General features: G+C 41.8%; 1 protein-coding gene across 5 annotated transcripts in view; it reads right to left on the bottom strand.

The window, feature by feature from the left end:
* Positions 1–20,134, bottom strand: part of ARHGAP26 (Rho GTPase activating protein 26) — a 629,130-nt gene that overhangs the window by 135,006 nt on the left and 473,990 nt on the right. For all 5 annotated transcript variants that reach the window (XM_088444111.1, XM_088444115.1, XM_088444112.1 and 2 more), the window contains one exon: positions 690–794. In XM_088444111.1, the coding sequence (XP_088300237.1) occupies positions 690–794 (105 nt within the window). The remainder of the gene's footprint in view (positions 1–689; positions 795–20,134) is intronic.

The raw sequence follows: 20,134 nt of genomic DNA on the forward strand, positions 1-20,134 counted from the left end.
TCGCTAATCTAATTCCCACTCCAAACCTAACCCTCCCTTAGGGGTGCCTAACCCTAATCCCCCCTTCCCTGCAGCCTAAACCTAACCCTCCCAGGGGGGGGGGTGCCTAACCCTAAGTCCCCCCGGGAGCCCTAAATCTAACCCTCCCCCCCGCGCTGTCCGCACCCAGCTTACCTTCGTTCGGTATGCCGGGCGTCGGTCTTCCGGCGTATGATTAATGACAGGCGTCGAGTTTTCGACGCCTGTCATTAGTACCATGCGGGATTACAAAGTCTGGAAGCCGGCGGTCGGCATTTAGACCATCGGCTTCCAGACTACATCCCGTTTGTATGCGTGTAAAACCAATTCCTTTGCAGTTAAAGTCATACACTGAATGTCTTCTTGTTGTGTCTTGTGTCTAAAAGTGAGGACACATTTATGTACATTATTTCTAAATATTTAGTTAAGTAGACTAAATAAAATTTTTTTAAATAACTAACGATACATACTTCTGCATCGAACACTGTTCTGAATTACAAACAATATGTTTTACCCACAGAAGCTGCCCAATTAATTATTGCATGAACATATCTATCAACATATATTTAGACTAAGCAGGCCCTACACTCCTTTAATTACTTTTCAACATGTATTTATACAGCACCAACATTTCATGGGTTCATCATAATAGAAGTACTGCACCAACTGACCTTGTCGGAGATGAATCATTAGATGTTGATGATGTCGGCATTGGGCTTGATGGAGCTGAGAACATTGGGCATGTGAGGGGTGACGTTGGACTTGGACTCAGTGAACTGTTACAAAAAAAAAAAAATGTTCCGTGACATACATGAAAAAATATGTTCTTTACACGTTGGAATGAGATGGATATAAAACATTTTAGATATTTATTTTTATATATATATATATTTATATATATATTTATATATATATATATATATATATATATATATATATATACACACATACATACATACATACATACATACACCCACCAAAAAAATGGGCCCTCACCGTGAGTACAAAAAGGTTTTTTTTTTTTATTGAAACTACTCACAGGCAGATACAAGTCGATGTTTTTCGGTCAGTATTGACCTTTGGCAATCCTTAGCTATTTTGGACCAGCATGTCTTTAATGGAGCACCACCCTTGAGGTGCCTTGAGCAGGGAGTGCAGCTAACTGGATTGTATATATCTATATATTTATAATTGATCACTGATCTTAATTAGGTCAACACGCGCAATTGAATAATGACCTAATTGCGGCTGCGGCACATGCATGTAACACCTAATGTGCACGGCTTGCACCCAAGCTCCCACTGTGACGGCTGTGCACGTTAGGTGTGACGTGCTGCTTTTTTTCATGTCCTGATGAAAAGGCCGAAGGGCCTTGAAATGTCGACACATGTACTTACCATGCTGATGTTTGTTCATAAATACAAGTTATTTTTTCATCTATCGGAGTGCCGCCTCCTTCTTACAGTGCTTGAGCTTATACTTACGTCATAAGGACTTTTTTATGTATTTATGCTAGGAAGGCACCCGTTTTTTTTGGTATTATTTTGTCCTGAGTGCCGGACAAATCCACTTTATATCATAATTATATATATATATATATATATATATATATACACACACACATATACACATACAATATGTATTTCTTGAGTAAATGAAGGAACATGTTAAAATTCATTACAATATAAATCTGTTCCCTACCGTACCTCTACTATTTTATAGTTGAAGGCTGCACAACTTTCAGGTGATTAAGTAGATAATATTGTGAGTGAAATCATACATTGTTTAGCTAGACATTGCTTTAAGAGAAAATAACAGCTGGGTCGTGGAAACAATCCATATTAAGAAACTTACATTTACAGGTTTTGCTACTTAGCCAACATTGGGTTTCTCCAGACATAAGCTGGCCTTCTAATTAACTAGACCTTCATTACTCATTTATGGCTCAGTGAGCAGATTAAGCTGTTAGGCCGTTAAGGATTCAGAAAAACACAAAAACCAACACTGGTTGTTTTACTTAGTAAGGGAATTCAAAGAGAAGGGAACATACTAGATCATGTAATTGCAATAACCATGCCAAATTTAAATGTACTGTACAACCACAAAAATAGTTACAGGATAAAGAACATCCACCACACTTCCATTCTGCTGGGGTCAGCCTTGCTTTTATATAAAAAAAAATAAATTAAAAAAATATTTACAGTAAGTGCCTAATCTATGATATTAAATCAAAATAGTCATACATAAATAATATTTAATCTACAGGGTCTATTGGATTTGCCCAGTTCTGACAAACTACTGTATGCAGGGACAGAGCTGAAATGTCATAAAAAAAAAGAATGCTAAACCACAATTTATATATTCCATTATTTTATTAAAAAAATGTAGTTATATATTCCATTATTTTATTAAAAAGAATATAAAAGAATCATGAAGTATAAAAAAAAAATTCTTACAACGTACTTAATTTTGAATATATCTTAAGAATTGTGTTTATATTACTCTCAATACTTCCTTGGGTAATGGTTGCTTTGTATCTCAAAAATGTATACCAATGCCCTGTGTCTTAATATATTTTTTCTATTATATTCTGTATGTTTACATGTTCTTCAAAAAAGGAAAAAAAGCAAAAAGTACTTCTGGGAGCACCTTTCCAAACCCACTAGTGTTTGGGGTTGAAACTATTCCATATACAATTGGTGATCTAGTGCTGGGACCAACTTTTCTTCTATGTTTAAATGTTCGCTGTAAAAATTGACAAAACCTCAATATACAGATTTAAAAAAAGAATAGTGTTTTAATATATACAGGTTTTTTTCTAGTTGTACTGAATAGATGAATGTACTGCCAGTATCTTGAAGGTTAATGCTTAAAAGGCTTATGAATGACGGCATCAGTCTAAGTCCATACTATGTCCTCAGTTGCCCTCTCTGAAAATACAAAAATTGCTACATGAACCATTCAAGGGTCGGACCACAAAAGACGAAAGGATTGTAATGTATTGCGCTTTCTGAAAACATTGAATGGATATTGAAGAAAGCATCAATGCAACACCATAATGGGATTTCTGCCAATGTAGATAGACGACCAATTACTCATGCTCTGTAGCTAAACACAATTGGTCTATATCTGTCAAACATAACTGATCATGGAACACTAGTAATCCCAGTTGGGATGCTGAAGGCTAACATTCGTACCTACACTTGCTGCAGTTAGCGTGCATGAGATGTAAATGGCTGAGACCCAGCTTATACAAACATGCTCATTAGCAGAGTTGTCCCTGCTGCAGCTGTATCTAACCCCCTCCTTACACTCCATTTTATTTCCTAAAACACTGCAGGAAGCCCAGGGCTCTCTAATTATATGCTAGATATATTTATATAGTTAAGGACACATGCTGAAATGGGCGCCTCTATGCATACAAAAAGTAAGCTCTAAAAAAGATGCATGTAAAAAAATAGCGTATTTATGCCCATATTCTGAGAGGTACACATGCCAAGATGCATCCAACTCTGCACCATTAGCATATGTGCTAGGTGTATGTCAGGTGCACTTGCACCCAACCAGAACACGAACACTTACTGTACTCTGTTTGTGTCTGCAAGTTTCTTCTCTCCCCGGCCATGTCCCGGCGATGGTACGCCTTAATATGCACAGCAGTGAATTAGCGCTGCAGCTGGTGGGCTTGTCTCTACAAACACCAAGCCGCAGCTTTAGCATAAAGACGCAGTTACACTGCAGTCAAAGATGCAGTCATGGCTGGAATAGCGTGCACCCCGGGATCAGGTCCACAGTGTCCATCTACTTCTGTGACTTCACAAAATCATTTGGCATCCAGGTCAGTGGTTTAGTGCGTACCACACTACACAGTAAAACATACACACCACCGCCAGCGGCGGGTAGTGCACTCGTAGTACCCCGCCCCGCTGTGATATGTTTGTTTTAGCAGCCAATGAGAGTCAGACAGACTCTCATTGGTTGCTGCATCCAGGGCAGGAGCCGGGCTGTAGCTCAGTCCGCCTTCCAGCTCCCATAGTGCCGAGCAGGATGGGAGCAGCAGACAGCGGCAGGTGCAGGAGCGGGCATTCAGAAAAAAGTTTTCTGCACGTTTTATGTGTAAAAGGCACTACTACTGGGGGTACCAATATTGGGCACTTCATAAGGGGCACTGTATATTGAGCACTATACATTGGGCACTGCATAGGGGCACTATATATTGGGTACTGCATAACAGGAACTGTTGGGGCAGTGCATAAGGGGCACTACTGGAGGCACTGCATAACGTGCACTACAACAGGTGGCATTGCATAAGGGACACTAATACTGGGGATATTGCATAAGGGGCACTACTACAGTGGACATTGCATGAAGGGCACTACTACTGGGGGCATTGCATAATGGACATTGTATAAGGGTCACTACTACTGGGGGCATTAAGGTGCATATGGAATGGAAAGCTCCCAGAGTGATGAGTCATGTTGACACAGCCCCATTACCAGTGGCCACACCCCTTGTGGCATGTGGCCACACCCACTTTTTCAATGCGCACACATGGTGGGGGGCCCTCCATTTTTTATCTTGCCCTGGGCTCCAAATACCCTAGTTACGCCACTGACTTCTGCTACTATCTTAAATATATTCAGCTCAGAGAGATTCCTTATATTTAACAGAGAACATTACTGGAATATTTTTTATAAAAGAACTAGCAAGTCAAGTGAAGTCATTTAATGTGTCAGGCACACGTTGGTCTTCATATGCAGTAATTTAATTCAACACAGTAATGAAACATATTTCAGCTAATTTATTACTTGCCTATAGCCAAATATTTGGAAATCATATATATTCCAGTTTTTGCCCATGTCCCAGATGTTAAATGTAACAGATTAATGGTACATATAGTATTTTTCTATAAAAGCCTGTGCATTGTAAGGGATAAATTACACGTATAATAATATATTTTAAGAACAAAATGACCAAACACTGCTTTATGTGTGTGGTTTAGCCTCAAAGCCTGAAATATTAATCATCTATTTGGACCCTGTAATGCTATCCTCCCATCACCATGTACAGTACTAAAACATCATCAAACTATTTCTATCCTGTGTTGTACGGAAGGGAACAAAGCTATGATAATGGGTAACTCGCACACAATAACCACATTAATGCAACGGTGACTGAATAATTGGATACACTTAAAAGACCAAAGTTATCAGTCTTGCAAAATACCTAACAATACCTACAGGGTGTTTAGGTCCCCCCAAAAAGCTAACTAAAGATTAGAGAGACTAAGTACCATAATACGTACTGACAAATAGCCTAACCATGACTTCTCACAGATGATAACCCTCTTTACATTGGAACGGAGCTCTTCAGTACTCAGATGCTCGCATGATCGTAGAATAAAGTGCCTGTGACTTGGAAAAGGGAGCGAGACAAATGTAACTTACAGAAAGAGAATCAGCAGGGGCCTCTTATGAACGTGGATGGCTGGTGCACAGGCGCTGCTCAAAAGAGGGGCAGTGGCGCCACTAGGGGGGTGCGGACTGCACCAGATGTCACCCTCCAAGGGGGTGACGAATAAATGCTGGCTTCTCCTAATTGACCTGGAAACGGCTGGAACACTGTAAGGTAGCATTTGGAATGCAGATACATCCGCAGCAACACACAGAATATAGGCATGCTGCATATCATTTTAATCAGCATAAGCTGCTTTTGCGTCCTATTCGCATTTTGTGAATAAGACGCATTTGACGTTTAAAAGTCACATGAAAAGATGCTCGGCACTACCGATTCGCACCACGGCGCGACTAGAAGGGCCACTAAACATGTAAGGAAGTAAGATGTATGCGGACACATCTGTAATGTTATTCTACCATAGTAGTGTCCTAGTTAATGTTATGCCCCATAGTAGTGCCCTAGGTAATGTTATCCCCCATAGTAGTGACCTAGGTAATGTTATGCCCCATAGTAATGCCCTAGGTAATGTTATGCCCCATAGTTGTGCCCTAGGTAATATTATACACAACAGTATTAATGTTATACCCATTAATGTTATACCCAGTAGTAGTGCCCTAGGTAATGTTATGCCCCATAGTAGTCCCCTAGGTAATGTTTGCCCCATAGTAGTGCCCTTGATAATGTTATGCCCCATAGTAGTGCCCTAGGTAATGTTATCCCCCACAGTAGTGCCCTAGGTAATGTTATGCCCCATATTAGTGCCCTAGGTAATGTTATGCCCAACAGTAGTGCCCTAGTTAATGGTATGGCCCACAGTAGTGCCCTAGTTAATATTATGGCCCATAGCAGTGTCCTTAATTTTTTCATTTAATTTTTCATCTTATTTGCAATAGTGACTCTTCAAGTGCTCCATCACTATTGGAGGCTTTTGAATCTTAGACTACAGCCCCACGTCTGAAGAACCTTCAGGGCTAATACAATTGCTGTTTACAGTGAGTGTAAAATCAAGGGAGGAGGGTGGGGGGAATATTCCAACTCCTATCTTCCTAATGCAGGAAATTCCACTTATAGTGGAGATTTTTTTAATTTTTTTTATTTCAGCACCAGTTCCTTTCTGGGACCGTGCTAAACTTGGAGCTCAATCATGCCCCCCAGCTCCCTTCACAAAGTCTGTAATCAAGGAGAATCCTACTCTCTGACAGTGCTGGGCTCACCTATTAGCACAGCTGTGCCTGTGGGAGTGAAACGGGAGGGTAGGAGATGGATCAGATCAATGTGGAGCTTTACTGAGAGGCAGACAGAGACCGCCACCTATATGAGCGCTGATGAGTCCCTGTTTTCAGGCTGGGTAACAGGCCAGACTCGATTGCTTAGCAGCTAATTTCGGGAACGTGGCAGACAACTATATGACCTGGCAATGACACCCCCTGTACCCATGCCCATGACTACACCAACAGCTGGTGTATGGTATCTGTTCACTGCTGCTCTAGTAGTGAATGGGAGATACCTCTCAACTTTAACACTCACAAAAAGGACTGTCCCAACAAATGTGGGACAGTTGGGAGGTCTACCATCTCCCAAAGTTCACAGGAACTTCCCATACATCATTCATTTGACTGTGAGGCAATGGCCCCAAACCTAACAATAAATTGGGTTGCTTATGTGGATTTTGACAGCGCAATCTTGCTGCACCAGTTTGACAGGAAGTTCATATCATTCCTCTGTGCTGTTCTAGATGCACAGTTATGTATATTTCACCTACTGTAGCCTTTCCCACTTAAAATATGGATATGAAGGTGTTAGCATAGCTGAAATATAAACATTCTAATGCTCCGACTGGCTGCACATTGTTCTTGTTCTGCTAATTTTATGTATTTCACATCTCTGTGTAAAACCAAAAGATAAAGAATAGTGCAGTGTCTGGTAATATGTTGCTGTGGCGCCACATGCTCTTCTGAAAAGAGGATTTCGGAACTACAGTAAATGATACTTTGATTCCACTGTAAGTAAGCACAATCATTGTGACTTCCTCTATCACATGCTCTCTAGTAGCAATGTCGGATGTGGTCAGATTACATAAGCACAAACATGCCTCTATTACTAAAAGTCACTAATTATGGCTGGGTTCCCATTCTCCCCTTCTCACAGATAGCGTGTTATACTTTTGAACTGTATACTAGGCACTCTGAGCATATTGTACATGTATGTAATATATATTTTATTTGTCTGGTGGTCTAGGGTTCCGCTCCGCTGGTAAGACACTGGTAAAATTGGTTGACTGGCAAACAATGTGAAGACCAGTCTCTGGGTCCCTTATGTATGTTGCTATGGGGCCCACAAATTACTAGTTATGCCCCTGGTTTGTTGTTCTTCATTCTGATGATAGCCAATATGTTGACAGCATTATTTTGACGGGTCAATGCTGCCACTGTTGTAATGTTATGTAAAGCATTTTACTGTATCAGTGTTATAACTTTAAACATGATCATAAAACATCATAAAATACGATTACTGTTATACTGCTAACACGGATACAAGGCTTTAAATTACATTACAACAGTGTCAGCATTGTCCCTTTGTAATTGTTTTAGTGTAACATTAAGCGCCAAAAAGTAACAGCGATGTCAGGGAGCCATACTCATTTTACTATTCAAGTCAGGTTCTTTGCGTGCAAACAAAGTATTTGCTGATGTCATTAAATTACCTGGGGTGACAAAACTCTTGAAAGTCATTGAACTCAGAGAACATCAGTTTGACAGATCTGCAGATATCTCCAAATGTAATGCGATGCTTTTTTTTCTCATAATACTAAATTCAACCCAATTGCAGAATTAGTAAATGCATTTTTTATTTTATCTTCTCTTATTTTCTTTAGAGAATCAATTAGTAAATATTTTTTTCTTGTATCTTTACAGACTCAATCTACAATGTTAAAATTGTAAGTTATGTTTAAATTATATCCCTTTCAGACAGACGACCTGGGAAATACATAGGTCCATCAACCCATGAATTTCCCAGGTCTCAGTCCCCGACCCTGGGACAGAGCAGGGTCATCGACCCGCGACTTTCACCCGGGTCGTTTGCGTTTACAAATAGCGAAAACCCGGGTCGATGCACATTCACGTGCCATTACCCGGGTTTTTGCATTGTGCGTGAAAGGGTATTACATTTGTACCACTATATACCTGCCAAGTGTCTAAATATCTGGCATGTTGCACTGACGTAGCATGTTGAGAAAGTGGTGTGACCTTACGGATCTGGGGGTGGCTTATGTGTGGACTGGTCCATTGCCCAATTTATCCTGATTTTCCAACTGATGAAGTTGGTAGACTAAAATAATAAATTTTCTTAACGATCATCTGCAACAAAAAAGGAGTGAAACATTTGACAAACATAGCCATGGGCAATTTACTCCAGGTGTATTCCCATAGCAACCAAATATTTGTTTTTTTTTCCCACTAACGTTACAAAGATGTAACTCTCGTCACGGTCAATTGATCATATTTGCAACAATGGAGCAGTAGCACAAATCAACCATAAGAGTGTCGCCACTAGCGCATCCAGGCACGGGCAAGCCGGTCAGTCGCCCGGAGCGCTATTGGGATCCGGAGGGCGCAGGAAAAGCCCTCCCACCTGATGCTTTTTGGATGATATATACGCACAGGGGGAGGGAGTGGCGGAGGGAAGGGGCGGCAACACAGGACGACGCTGAGCGCAGCAAACCCTAGCGCCGGCCCTGAGTGTCACCATGCGCTCGAACAATAACTGCCTCACTTCCCATGAGGGCACCAGCATTGTAAGAGGCTGAGAACCGCCGCTGAATGACAGTGACTGTATTGCCGACGGTCTCTCCTGGAACCAGGCCGCAGGGGAATCTTGCAGAATTACGATATGACGAGGAAGGAGGACTTTACTTCCTGATGGTGATATACCCTGGTTCATCTTTAACCACTTCTCGAATTGAGGCCCTGCTTATCTCACACCATTTCTGGAGCGTGACTTCCTAACGGGAATATTTAGGTGAACATTAATTATTGGATCCATTGAAGGATAAAACCCATAACCCATGGTTAAGTAGTTATGCCAATGGTCTCTTTGTGGGACACTATCACGGTTGGAACAGTCTTTTTTTATGCTGTGAGCACTTCTATGAATCACCTATATATTCTTTTTTCTTGCAATTAATCATATTTGGTATTGGATCGTGATACATCAATATTTTTATTACAATTCACCTGAATACTAAACACTTTTACTAATTTTTTTTTTTGCAACACACCAATCTGACATACCCTTAACATTTACATATTGAAATCAAAAACCAATGTACTAGGAAGGATTTCTCTTGAACCTGTTCAAAAAGTCTAATTTGACATGATCCCAAAGGAAATCCTGGACTTGCTATATCTCAAGCATATGAGCAGTTTAAAGGCTTAATAACTTTCTATGTCACACATGAATATAATATATTCGTCCCTCCTCATGTAAATGCTTGAATTGCACTGGTCTAACCGGTTGTATTATCTGCCAGATAATAAAGACTTCATGAAGTTGTTTAACCCAGTTGCTCATATAAAAACAAGAATACAATATCATATTCCCCTGGCTTCTATCCGCCCATGAACTCAAACAAAGTAGAAAGTGGTTACAGCCCTTTGAGCAGCTCCACAAGCACTGTATACGCAGTCATCAGCAATAGTATGTGAATGGGGACTTTAGAACGTATTGAAGCTCCTTAAAGAATATGAAAGATCCCAAAGTAGAAATTTCTGTCCATTTCCTTTAGTGACATCATACTTGGGTTTGGGAGCAGTCAGAAGTAGAAAACAAGACAGATGGAAAGTGATGGCATTCCTCTGACAGCTGTGGAAAGGCACATTCAGCACAGAAATGGGACAGTGAAAACAATATTAAAGAAAAAAAAGTTTTAGGAAAATTCCACATCTTGGTAACAGAACAGTTCAGTATACCCAGACAATAGTGAAAGACTACTGTTAGAAAAGACCAGACGCCACTTTCAGTGACACACGACTGCAGACACTGACAATTTTCTCAGAGTAATATGGGCCATCATGTATAATACTGTCAAATAAAATAGTAGGTGTCTGAATTGTGCAGCAAATACATATCTAGGAAAAAAATATAAAGAAAAGATAATTATAGAGTTTATTGTCCTGCAATCCTACGATCGTCTCATAGCTTGGAAAACTTCTAATGTAAGCGGCTCAGTAAAAGTTTGTCAATTGGAAGATGATTGGACAAGCTCTTTATAGGCCTCAAATTGTAGCTCAACAAGGATTTCAGATTATTGGCTAAAATGATGGCACCAATCTCTGCATTCTTGCTCACAGGACATCAACTGTCACCAATATCACACAATTGGTTTGAGGTATACTTATTTTAGATCAAATACTATTATTATCATTATTATTATTAATAATATAAAATAATAAACATAACATAATAAACATAACATAAAATAATAATAAACATAACATAAAATAATAATAAACATAACATAAAATAATAATTTACAACTTGTTCAGGCGTTGGTCAGTAAATAAGTACCATCACCATGAACCTTTTTCCAAATAATAAATGACAGAAAGTTTGCCTGCTAATTGCTGTATGGACTATGCAGGGCTACCTCTGGCCTATTTAGGTTAGTGGCAGAATCCCTGATTTTAGAGCTCTGGTTTTGAAGTCAATGGAGTTATTGGGCCAGGCTGTAGGAAATCTGCATGATGCCGATTTGGAAGTTTCAGATGGACATTAGGAAGCACCATCATATACCAAACTACTTTGGTAGATTGTACTTGGCCAAAATCTGCCCTTAAATATGAAAAAACCATAAGTTTACAGCTCATTAATGGGAAGGAGGAAAAATAAAACTATAAAATGGGGATACATGTGTCATGCATGACAAAGACAAAATAGCAGATACCCTGTGATGTAGGAGTTAATGGCTAAATAGTAAATTGGTTTACCCATATAATAAGTGGAAATGGAGCTTTGCCAAGATAATTTCTCCTACACAACCCTTTGCCGGAAATATCCCAAACACTAGATGCAACAGTCAGTAGATAAGAATGTGTGGAAGTGTACACAAGATAATATACATTAATTGCTCAGTTTTCAGCCAGAGTTTTGGACCTAGTTCCACCAAATTTGGAAGCGTGGTGTAGTTTGAACAGGATTAGGTTTTTGTTTGGGTTTGAACTTTGTCAATGCCACACACTGTCACACAGTCACTAAAATGGGGACACTCTTAAATTACACAGGCTCCATGGCTGGCTCCAGCAGAAATTGACAGTCTGCCAGAAACCTGTGTGAAAGCTACAAAGGTATCCTTTTATCCTCACAGTCTGAGCAGGTGTCAAACTTTGTGACTCATGCATGTTCATATTAAATCCAGTTAGTCCTTTTTAAAGTGACCATATATATTAGTCAGCACTCTTTGTTTGCATGCAAGGGTGTAACTATAACTTTGACCACATAGCAAGATCTTAAAAGGGCCCCCCATAGGTGAAAAAAAACACATACATTTGCCTCCACACAGAGCCAATTCAGGTTATGCCACACAGTAGTACCCCTTATACACATTATGCCACACAGTAGTAGTGCCCCTTATACATTATGCCACACAGTAATGCCCCTTACACATTATACCACACAGTAATGTCCTTTACAGATTATGCCACATATTAGTAGTGCCCTATATAACACATTATTCCACACAATAGTAGTGTCACTTACACATTATGCCACACAGTAATGCACCTTACATATTATGCCCCCCCAGCAACTCACCTACCCGTCTCCCTCCAGCAACCCTCTCACCTCCCCATGTGCCATCAGTAGCCAGCAGGAGTGAATTTGGGGCTGGGCCGCCAGCTAATTACAGCTGGCACACAGGCAGGCAGTGATGGAAAGACAGCACTGGCGCCATTTGAATATGGCGCCAGTCGCGAGCCAATTGGAGCTTGCGGAACGGAAGCCAATCAGGAGCTGCCACTGCTGATTGGCTGTTGGACCGCGAGCTCTGATTGCTTCATGACCGCGGGGCCATCTCTCCATATCTACCTGCCAATGCGCCAGCTGTAATCAGCTGGCAAGACCGCTGCCACCCGGTCAACACCGCTGCCACCAGGGCCCCCTTCGGAGGCCCTGACTAGATCGGTATACCTTGTGTGCATGACTGTGTGCATAGGGAGCAGCAGGCCATAGAGGCACCTCCGGCACCATAGCAGCCACAACCCTTGCACCCACGGTAGTTACGCCACTGTTTGCATGCATGTTAGCAAACAGCGTAGTCCTTTTCAGGATCAATGGAATGGGGTTATAGACTAAGACAATGTAAACAAATTAAGGCCGCAGTTGTACTTCAGGGTCCAGTCTTCAACCTGGGCAATGCCAGGTATCCCAGCTAGTACCTAATTTTATATATATATATATCTATATACACACATATATACAGGGTGAGGCAATTAATTGGCCAACTAGTCGAGAGATTTTTTATTGAACAGTCAAGTCTTTACAAAACACACACACAATTCAGTGATTTTCCTGGTGATATCTGCGGCACCGATAAAGAGGTGGAAGTATTGTGAATGGGTGCAGGGTGTGCAGTGTGGGGCCCCATGAAGCCAGAGGCTCGAGTGCACCACAAACCCTGCACCCATTATAGATACGCCCATGAATTCACTGTAAGCACCATTGTATAATGATCCAAAAAATGATGCAGGGGAAATACAGTTCACCACACAGATGGCCTACACTGCTCCAGTGATAATTCATTACTGTTTCACCATTTATTGTTGTCAACACCGTAACAGGGTGGCACTGCGCGCTTACCCATCCCCGTCCCCTAACCACATGATGTCATGCTTAGGGGACTTGAAAACCAGCTCTGGGAAGTAGAGCAGACTGTCTAACAGAGTGCAGAGTGTCTGACCAGAGTGTCCCTTGGACCTGTTGTGTGGTTCTCTGGTCAAGCTGCAGAATTGGGGTGTGATTGCCACCATTAACATGATTTTTTTGGACAAACCTCTTGGGCATTTATTTGAAGTAAACACTTCCACGTAATGCATGGTTCACCATCTGATCTGAATAAATGAATAAAGAGAATACTACAGTAGCAGAAATGCTGAACGCTATATTAATAGAGATGGAAGGAAATAATCTTGATGGAAAAGGCAGCATGCACTTTTAAATGAATAGAACACTTAAAATGATAAACACTGCTGCTTAAATAATCATTTGGAGCTAATGTCATCAGCATGCACAAATTCATAACAGACTTCTAGCATTTCTCCCTAGAGTCTGCTATCAATCTGCAGTACAAGGTGCCATTAGACAGAATACAATGTACTGTATTCCTCATTGAAGAAAATAATCCTTTGTTGCGGAATGTCTCTGGTTCATAGATAATTGTTGCTTCCCTGATGGATGATTTAACTTCTGTATATATAAGTATAGCTTTCTATTACTTAATAACCTTTGCGTATTGTAAAAATAGGTTAATTAATGAGTACTTGCTGACTATTGTGGACCACATTTATGAAGGGCACTGCAAAGATCTTTATATTAACACAAAGCAAGGTGCAAACCGACATTCTAGTCCTGCCAATGCAAGCTAAACGTGCACCTAGGTCTGCAGGCAGGAAAATCAGGAGATATGCACATACACATTAAAGTCCAACAATCCCACCACTTTGCAACAACAACTCTCACGTAGTGTATCTAAACCAGTCTGTCTTGTATGTATGTATGTATGTATGTATGTATGTATGTATGTAGGGTCACTTAGTTGATTGAACTGTTCTTAAGCATTTGTGGGTGAACATTCATGAATCAGTGAAAAAGCTATCAGATGTAAGCTGACTATGTTTTAAAACATTTATGTGTATAAATAAATATATTATAATACTAATATTGGCCCTTTGGCCCTTTTTTCTGAGTGCTTCTGGTGAGAGGGTATTTTTTAGTATTACCCATAGAAAAATTGTTTCCTTGGATTTCTGTCCTATGGACATTGCCCTCTCTAGTGAAGAGTCGGGATGGCTTCTATAGATAAGCACCCTCAAAGATGGAATACAACTTCCATTTGAACAAATCATCTGACCCTGATCTATCATCAAAGAAGGATTGTATTTGACTTTTAAAATTCCAGTGTGGCCCTTCCAGACATATGTAGTATTGTCCACTCTAATTTTTTAAAATAATATTGTTGAGCGCCCTCTTTTTCTCTCTCTCTCTATATATATATATATATTTTTACATGTGCTTGAAGTCTACAGTATATTGGAGAAAGGGAATGGGTATGATATACCGCCGGCGGTTCGATTCCCGTCAGCGGCAGCCCGACAGGACCAGAGTGCGAAGCAGCGGAAGCCCGACAGCGCTGGAAATCCTGATCGTGCATAGGTAAGTATCCACTAACCTAACCCGCCTAATCCTAACCCTCCTTAGGGGTGCCTAACCCTAACTTCCCCCCCAAGTGCCTAACCCTAATCCCCCCTCTAAGTGCCTAACCCTAACCACCCCCTTCCCCGCTGCCTAAACCTAAGTCCCCCCGGGGGTGCCTAACCCTAACCCTCCCTTCCCCCTTGCCTAACCCTAACCCTCCCGGGGGGGGTGCCTAACCCTAAGTCCCCACCCGGGAGCCCTAAACCTAACCCCCTCCCCGCGGCTGTCCGCTCGCGGCGCCCGGCATCACTAAGTTCGTGATGCCGGGCGCCGGTCTCCCGGCGTCGGGGAAATGCGGGCGTCTACATCTAGACGCCCGGCATTTCACCCATGCCGGGATAAGGCAGTCGGGAAGCCAGCTGCCGGTATTTAGGCAGTCGGCTTCCCGATTGCTTCACGGAAAAAGTGCTACTACAAACAAGCCCTTACGGTAAACACTGAAATGCAATAGGAAGGTGCAAAATGCACCCCGTTATCTGCAGGATGTCAACATGTTCACAGTATTGACCTGTAAAATGTTGGCATTCTGCGGGACGGAAGGACTAGGGTTCGGCAGCGGGACGGGAGGGATAGGCCGCGGGACGGGAGGGTTAGGGTTAGGCTGTGGGAGGGGAAAATTGGAGTTGGGCACTAGGGGGTGGTTAGAGTTAGGGACTAGCGATATATTCTCTGCTAGAAATACTACAGGATCCATTGGACCTGCCACACCAGGTAAGTCACCACTAGACCACAAGAGGGATACCATCAGACCCCTCCGCCCACTCCTGCAGTGCGCGTGAGAACTCGGGTCACACATACGCATGAACACTGCTGGGTCGGTTACAGCAGTGTAAAATTCTGCTGCTACTTATTAGTGGCAAAATCAGCTGTGGTAAGTATCATGGGGTCGACTGCTTTTAGGAGTAGCTGTCTCCAGTATTTGAATTGAAGTGCTCCATATTTAAGTATCCACCATTGCAACTCCTGGCACAGGGATACTTAATTATTGAAGGTCAATAGGCCACACAGTTTGCAGCCATCCTTCAAATTACCTCAGAGTTATGGCTTCAATACACGGCAGTATGTACTGCACCACTAAGGGGCCTCTTTATTAATATGGCTGGAAAAATAATTTTTTTCGAGCCAATGGAAAGAAAAAAAAAAAAGAAAAAAGAAAATTAGTAAAAAAAAAAAATAAGTGACACTTATTTTGGAAAGCAAAAAAATTATTTATTTTCAAAAAGTATTTTTCCTTTGCAACGGCACAACGGCCGCGTGGAGTCAGGTAGGTACTGGGATCAGGTAAGTACTGGGGGATGGTTCTACTTTATCGGGCACAGCATATGGGCACAAATACAGGGGGCACGGTATATGGGCACTGCTACAGGGGGCATTGCATAAGGAGCACTACAACAGGGAGCATTGCATAAGGGACACTGCTACAGGGGGCATTGCAAAAGGGACACTGCTACAGGGGGCATTGCAAAAGGGGTACTGCTACAGGGGACATTGCAAAAGGGTACTGCTACAGGGGGCAATGCATAAGGGGTACTGCTACAGGGGGCATTGCATAAGGGACACTGCTACAGGGGGCATTGCATAAGGGACACTGCTACAGGGGGCATTGCAAAAGGGGTACTGCTACAGGGGACATTGCAAAAGGGGTACTGCTACAGGGGGCATTGCATAAGGGGCACTGCTACAGGGGGGCCTTCATAATTGGCACTGCTACAGGGGACAGTGCTTAAGGGGCACTACTACTCGGGGCATTGCATAAGGGGCACTACTACAAGGGACACTGCCACAGGGGGCATTGCATAAGGGGCACTGCAACAGGAGGCATTGCATAAGGGGTCTAGTACAGAGGGCCCTGCATAAGGGGCACTACCACAGGGAGCATTGCATAAGGGACACTACTACAAGGGGCATTGCATAAGGGGCACTACTACAAGGGGCACTGCATAAGGGGCACTACTACAAGGGGCATTGCATAAGGGGCACTAACTTGATACACGCAGTTTACGGGTTATAAACTATGTTCCCAATAATCTGGTTCTACAAGGACATAGAAACTATACAACCTGTCTTGAGCAGAGATGACAGAGTGGTAGGAGAGGAGAGGAGGGTTGGTGAAGTAGATCTTTCAGGGTGGGATGTAATGGGCATTACTGTGTGGCATAATGTGCTATTAGGGGTATTACTTAGTGTGGCATATGTTATAAAGGGCATTACGGTGTGGCATTATGTGTTATAAGGGGCATAATGTGTAAGGGGCATTACGGCGTGGCATAATGTGTTATAAGGGCATTATTTTGTGTCATTATGTGTTATACGTGGCATAATGTATTATAAGGGGCATTACTTAGTGTGACATTACTGTATCATGGAACCACACACCTTAAATGTCATCTTTGGGTGTGTTTGTTTTATGGGCGTGTGGGGGCACCTGAAACTTTTTTGGCAGAGGGGAGCGAAATTTACAGTTACGCCACTGTTCACAGTATAATTAGTGCAGTCCACTAATGCATAATTGGCAGAACGTCAGTTCTAGGTCTCCCCTGCATCCCCCTTCTCAGGCACTGTTTAGCCACCCACTAAACCATGGTAACCCTAGGTTCACCAACTGTAGAGCAAGGCCCTATGCCAATGTAAAACTTGATCCAGTCAAATGGCACAGACCGCTTGCAGTACAATAGTTAATAAAACTGAAATCGGAATTGCACCAACAAAGATGACCTCCTGTCTGTATAAAGCCAATAAATCAGACAAAATAACGGGACAGACTGCCAAACTATAATTATCAATGCAAAGTTTAATTATTAAATGCATACATTAATTATACAAAAAAGAAATTATATATTTATTTTTATAGCAGAATCTTCACTGGCGGATGTATTGCATTCTAGTATGACAATGTAATTTTAAATACTGTACAGGATATTCATCCAGGTAAAAAAAACAACAACACTTTTTTTGTGGCTAGGAATAAAGAAAACGCTCTGTGATGTGATGTGATGTGATGATTGCTTTTCTTTGGAAAGTTATGGACTTGTGTCTGCTCAACATAACAATTATGTAACTATACTGTTATTCAAAACATACACATTTCATTTCTCCTAAATACATTTCAAAATGTTTAAACAGATACTACTATAGCCTGCTCTGAAGATCCTTGAGGTCAAAGGGAGGGAGACCTATCTGCACATCTAAAGGGACTCATACACTAGGAGATAGATTGCGCAATCCTGTGATCAGATCAAAATGCTGGTGGGCCAATCGGAAATGCGTCCATCGATGTTTCACAATCCATTTCACCAATTTGCAAATTACGATCATATTTTTATCGTGATCAGCAAATCAGTGAAATCCTTTACCACGATCCTCCATCCCGGCATCTCAGGATCGCGACAATCCGTCGCTGGTGTATGGGGGCCATTAGTCGAGTGGTCAATGTTAGGAAAACACCAGTGACTCTGCATGTATAACGCAACTACGTTTGGCAAACAGTGGAATCCAATGCCCACAGTTGTGATCAGTGCAGGACACAAGTAAATAAAGCACAAAAGACACCATAGTACTGTAAAGCTGCCCAGTAAATACTAGTAAAAGTATGATTTTGAAACCAGTAGTCAGGAAGTTTAAAGGAACTGATAAGTAGTAGAACATTAATTGTAAAAATCACTGCATCAATCACATACTGTTACACTTTGAGAAACATCTGTCTACAGTGATCTAATGCTAATCTTTGGTGGAGGATCTACAACATGTTTTAAGAGTACGCTTGATATGGTCCAGTTGTAGAGATTGATCTCTTACCCCATTTGCAAGAGCTGTAAGCCTTGCATGCCTGTGATCTCAAGATCTCAGTACCCACTGGCATTAGTTATATTCATTGCACTATCATTTATAACTATTGGTCTAGTGTCAACTGTCCCACTAATGGTCTTTCTAACATTGTGGAACACAACTGTGTTTCGAAATGCATTTTATATTATCCACATGCGTTTACCGTGAGTAAATACATGGCAGAAGCGTACAGCAAGCTCCAAAGGCTAGTGCAAAATAGTTGGCAACAAAAATAAACAGCTCACCTAGGGCTCTACTCCAACCCCTAAGTATCACTTTTTTTTAGTAATCAGATTGCATTTCCCATAATTGTAATGGGAAATGCTATCTGTGTGCAAGTTACAAAAAAATAAATTTTGAAAATAAATAACTGTGGAGGCCCTGTGATAACGCCACCTGGAGGTGGCGTTATCCAGGGTCTCCCCCAGTTACCGGAGCGCTCTAACGTGCTGAGCAGAGCCCGGAGCAGACCCCAGTGATCAGCTGTGGGGTCTAAACAGACCACACGCTGATATACTGCAAAAAAAATAAAAATTTACTTATCCAAGTCCAGGGACCAGAGTTCGGGCTCCGATGATGTCCTCCCTCCAGTCAGCTGGTCTCCCATACTGCACTGCCGCCCAGTCATCAGGTGACCAGGTCCCAGTGCAGTTTGAGATGTCAGTTGACCGGAGTCATGGAGGACATCACCGGAGCCCGGATCAAGCAGGTAAGTGCAATTAAGGGTAGGGGGGATGCGGGGGGGGGGGGTCCGCGATCGTGCCCGGGGGTAGCAGCGGCGGCCGGTCAGCGCATGTGCGGGCACTTGCCACGGTATTTTTTGCGAAAAATACTGTGATATGGCTGCGGAAAGGATTCGCAGGGACAGGGCTTTATCGCAAGTAAATACCTGTGATATTGCCTGAATTCGCAATGCAAATTCAGTCGGTAATATCACACTACAATCTGCATTCCCAATGCGGATTGTAGTAACTAGAGCCCTTAGTCTTAATATATAGTAATCAAAGAGCAAATAAATAATGCAGGTGTTTTTTTAGTACAGTAACTTACAGCCACATCCGCTGTGTATTTTGTGCTTTGGCAGCTACATTCTATTTAAAAGCTGATCTCTGCCATTGACTAAAAAGGAAACATAACGCCAAGATTCAGTTACATAATAGTGAGTCGATGTTGCTAAACAAACTCGGAGTTTGGCAGAAGTAAAATGATGCAAGTTTCTCATCAAGTTATGTGGTCACATTTGCATAAAGGATTTGTTTCCTTTAACAGACAATGATGCGGCAGAGGAAGACTTCACAATTGTAAACAGGTTAAAGGGCCAGCAAACCTAAAACACAAGTTCTCTTGAAATATATCAGCTTTTCAT

The sequence above is a fragment of the Taudactylus pleione genome, unplaced genomic scaffold (genome assembly GCF_031769625.1).
Source record: "Taudactylus pleione unplaced genomic scaffold, aTauple2 ptg000349l, whole genome shotgun sequence".
NCBI classification, from domain to species: domain Eukaryota; kingdom Metazoa; phylum Chordata; class Amphibia; order Anura; family Myobatrachidae; genus Taudactylus; species Taudactylus pleione.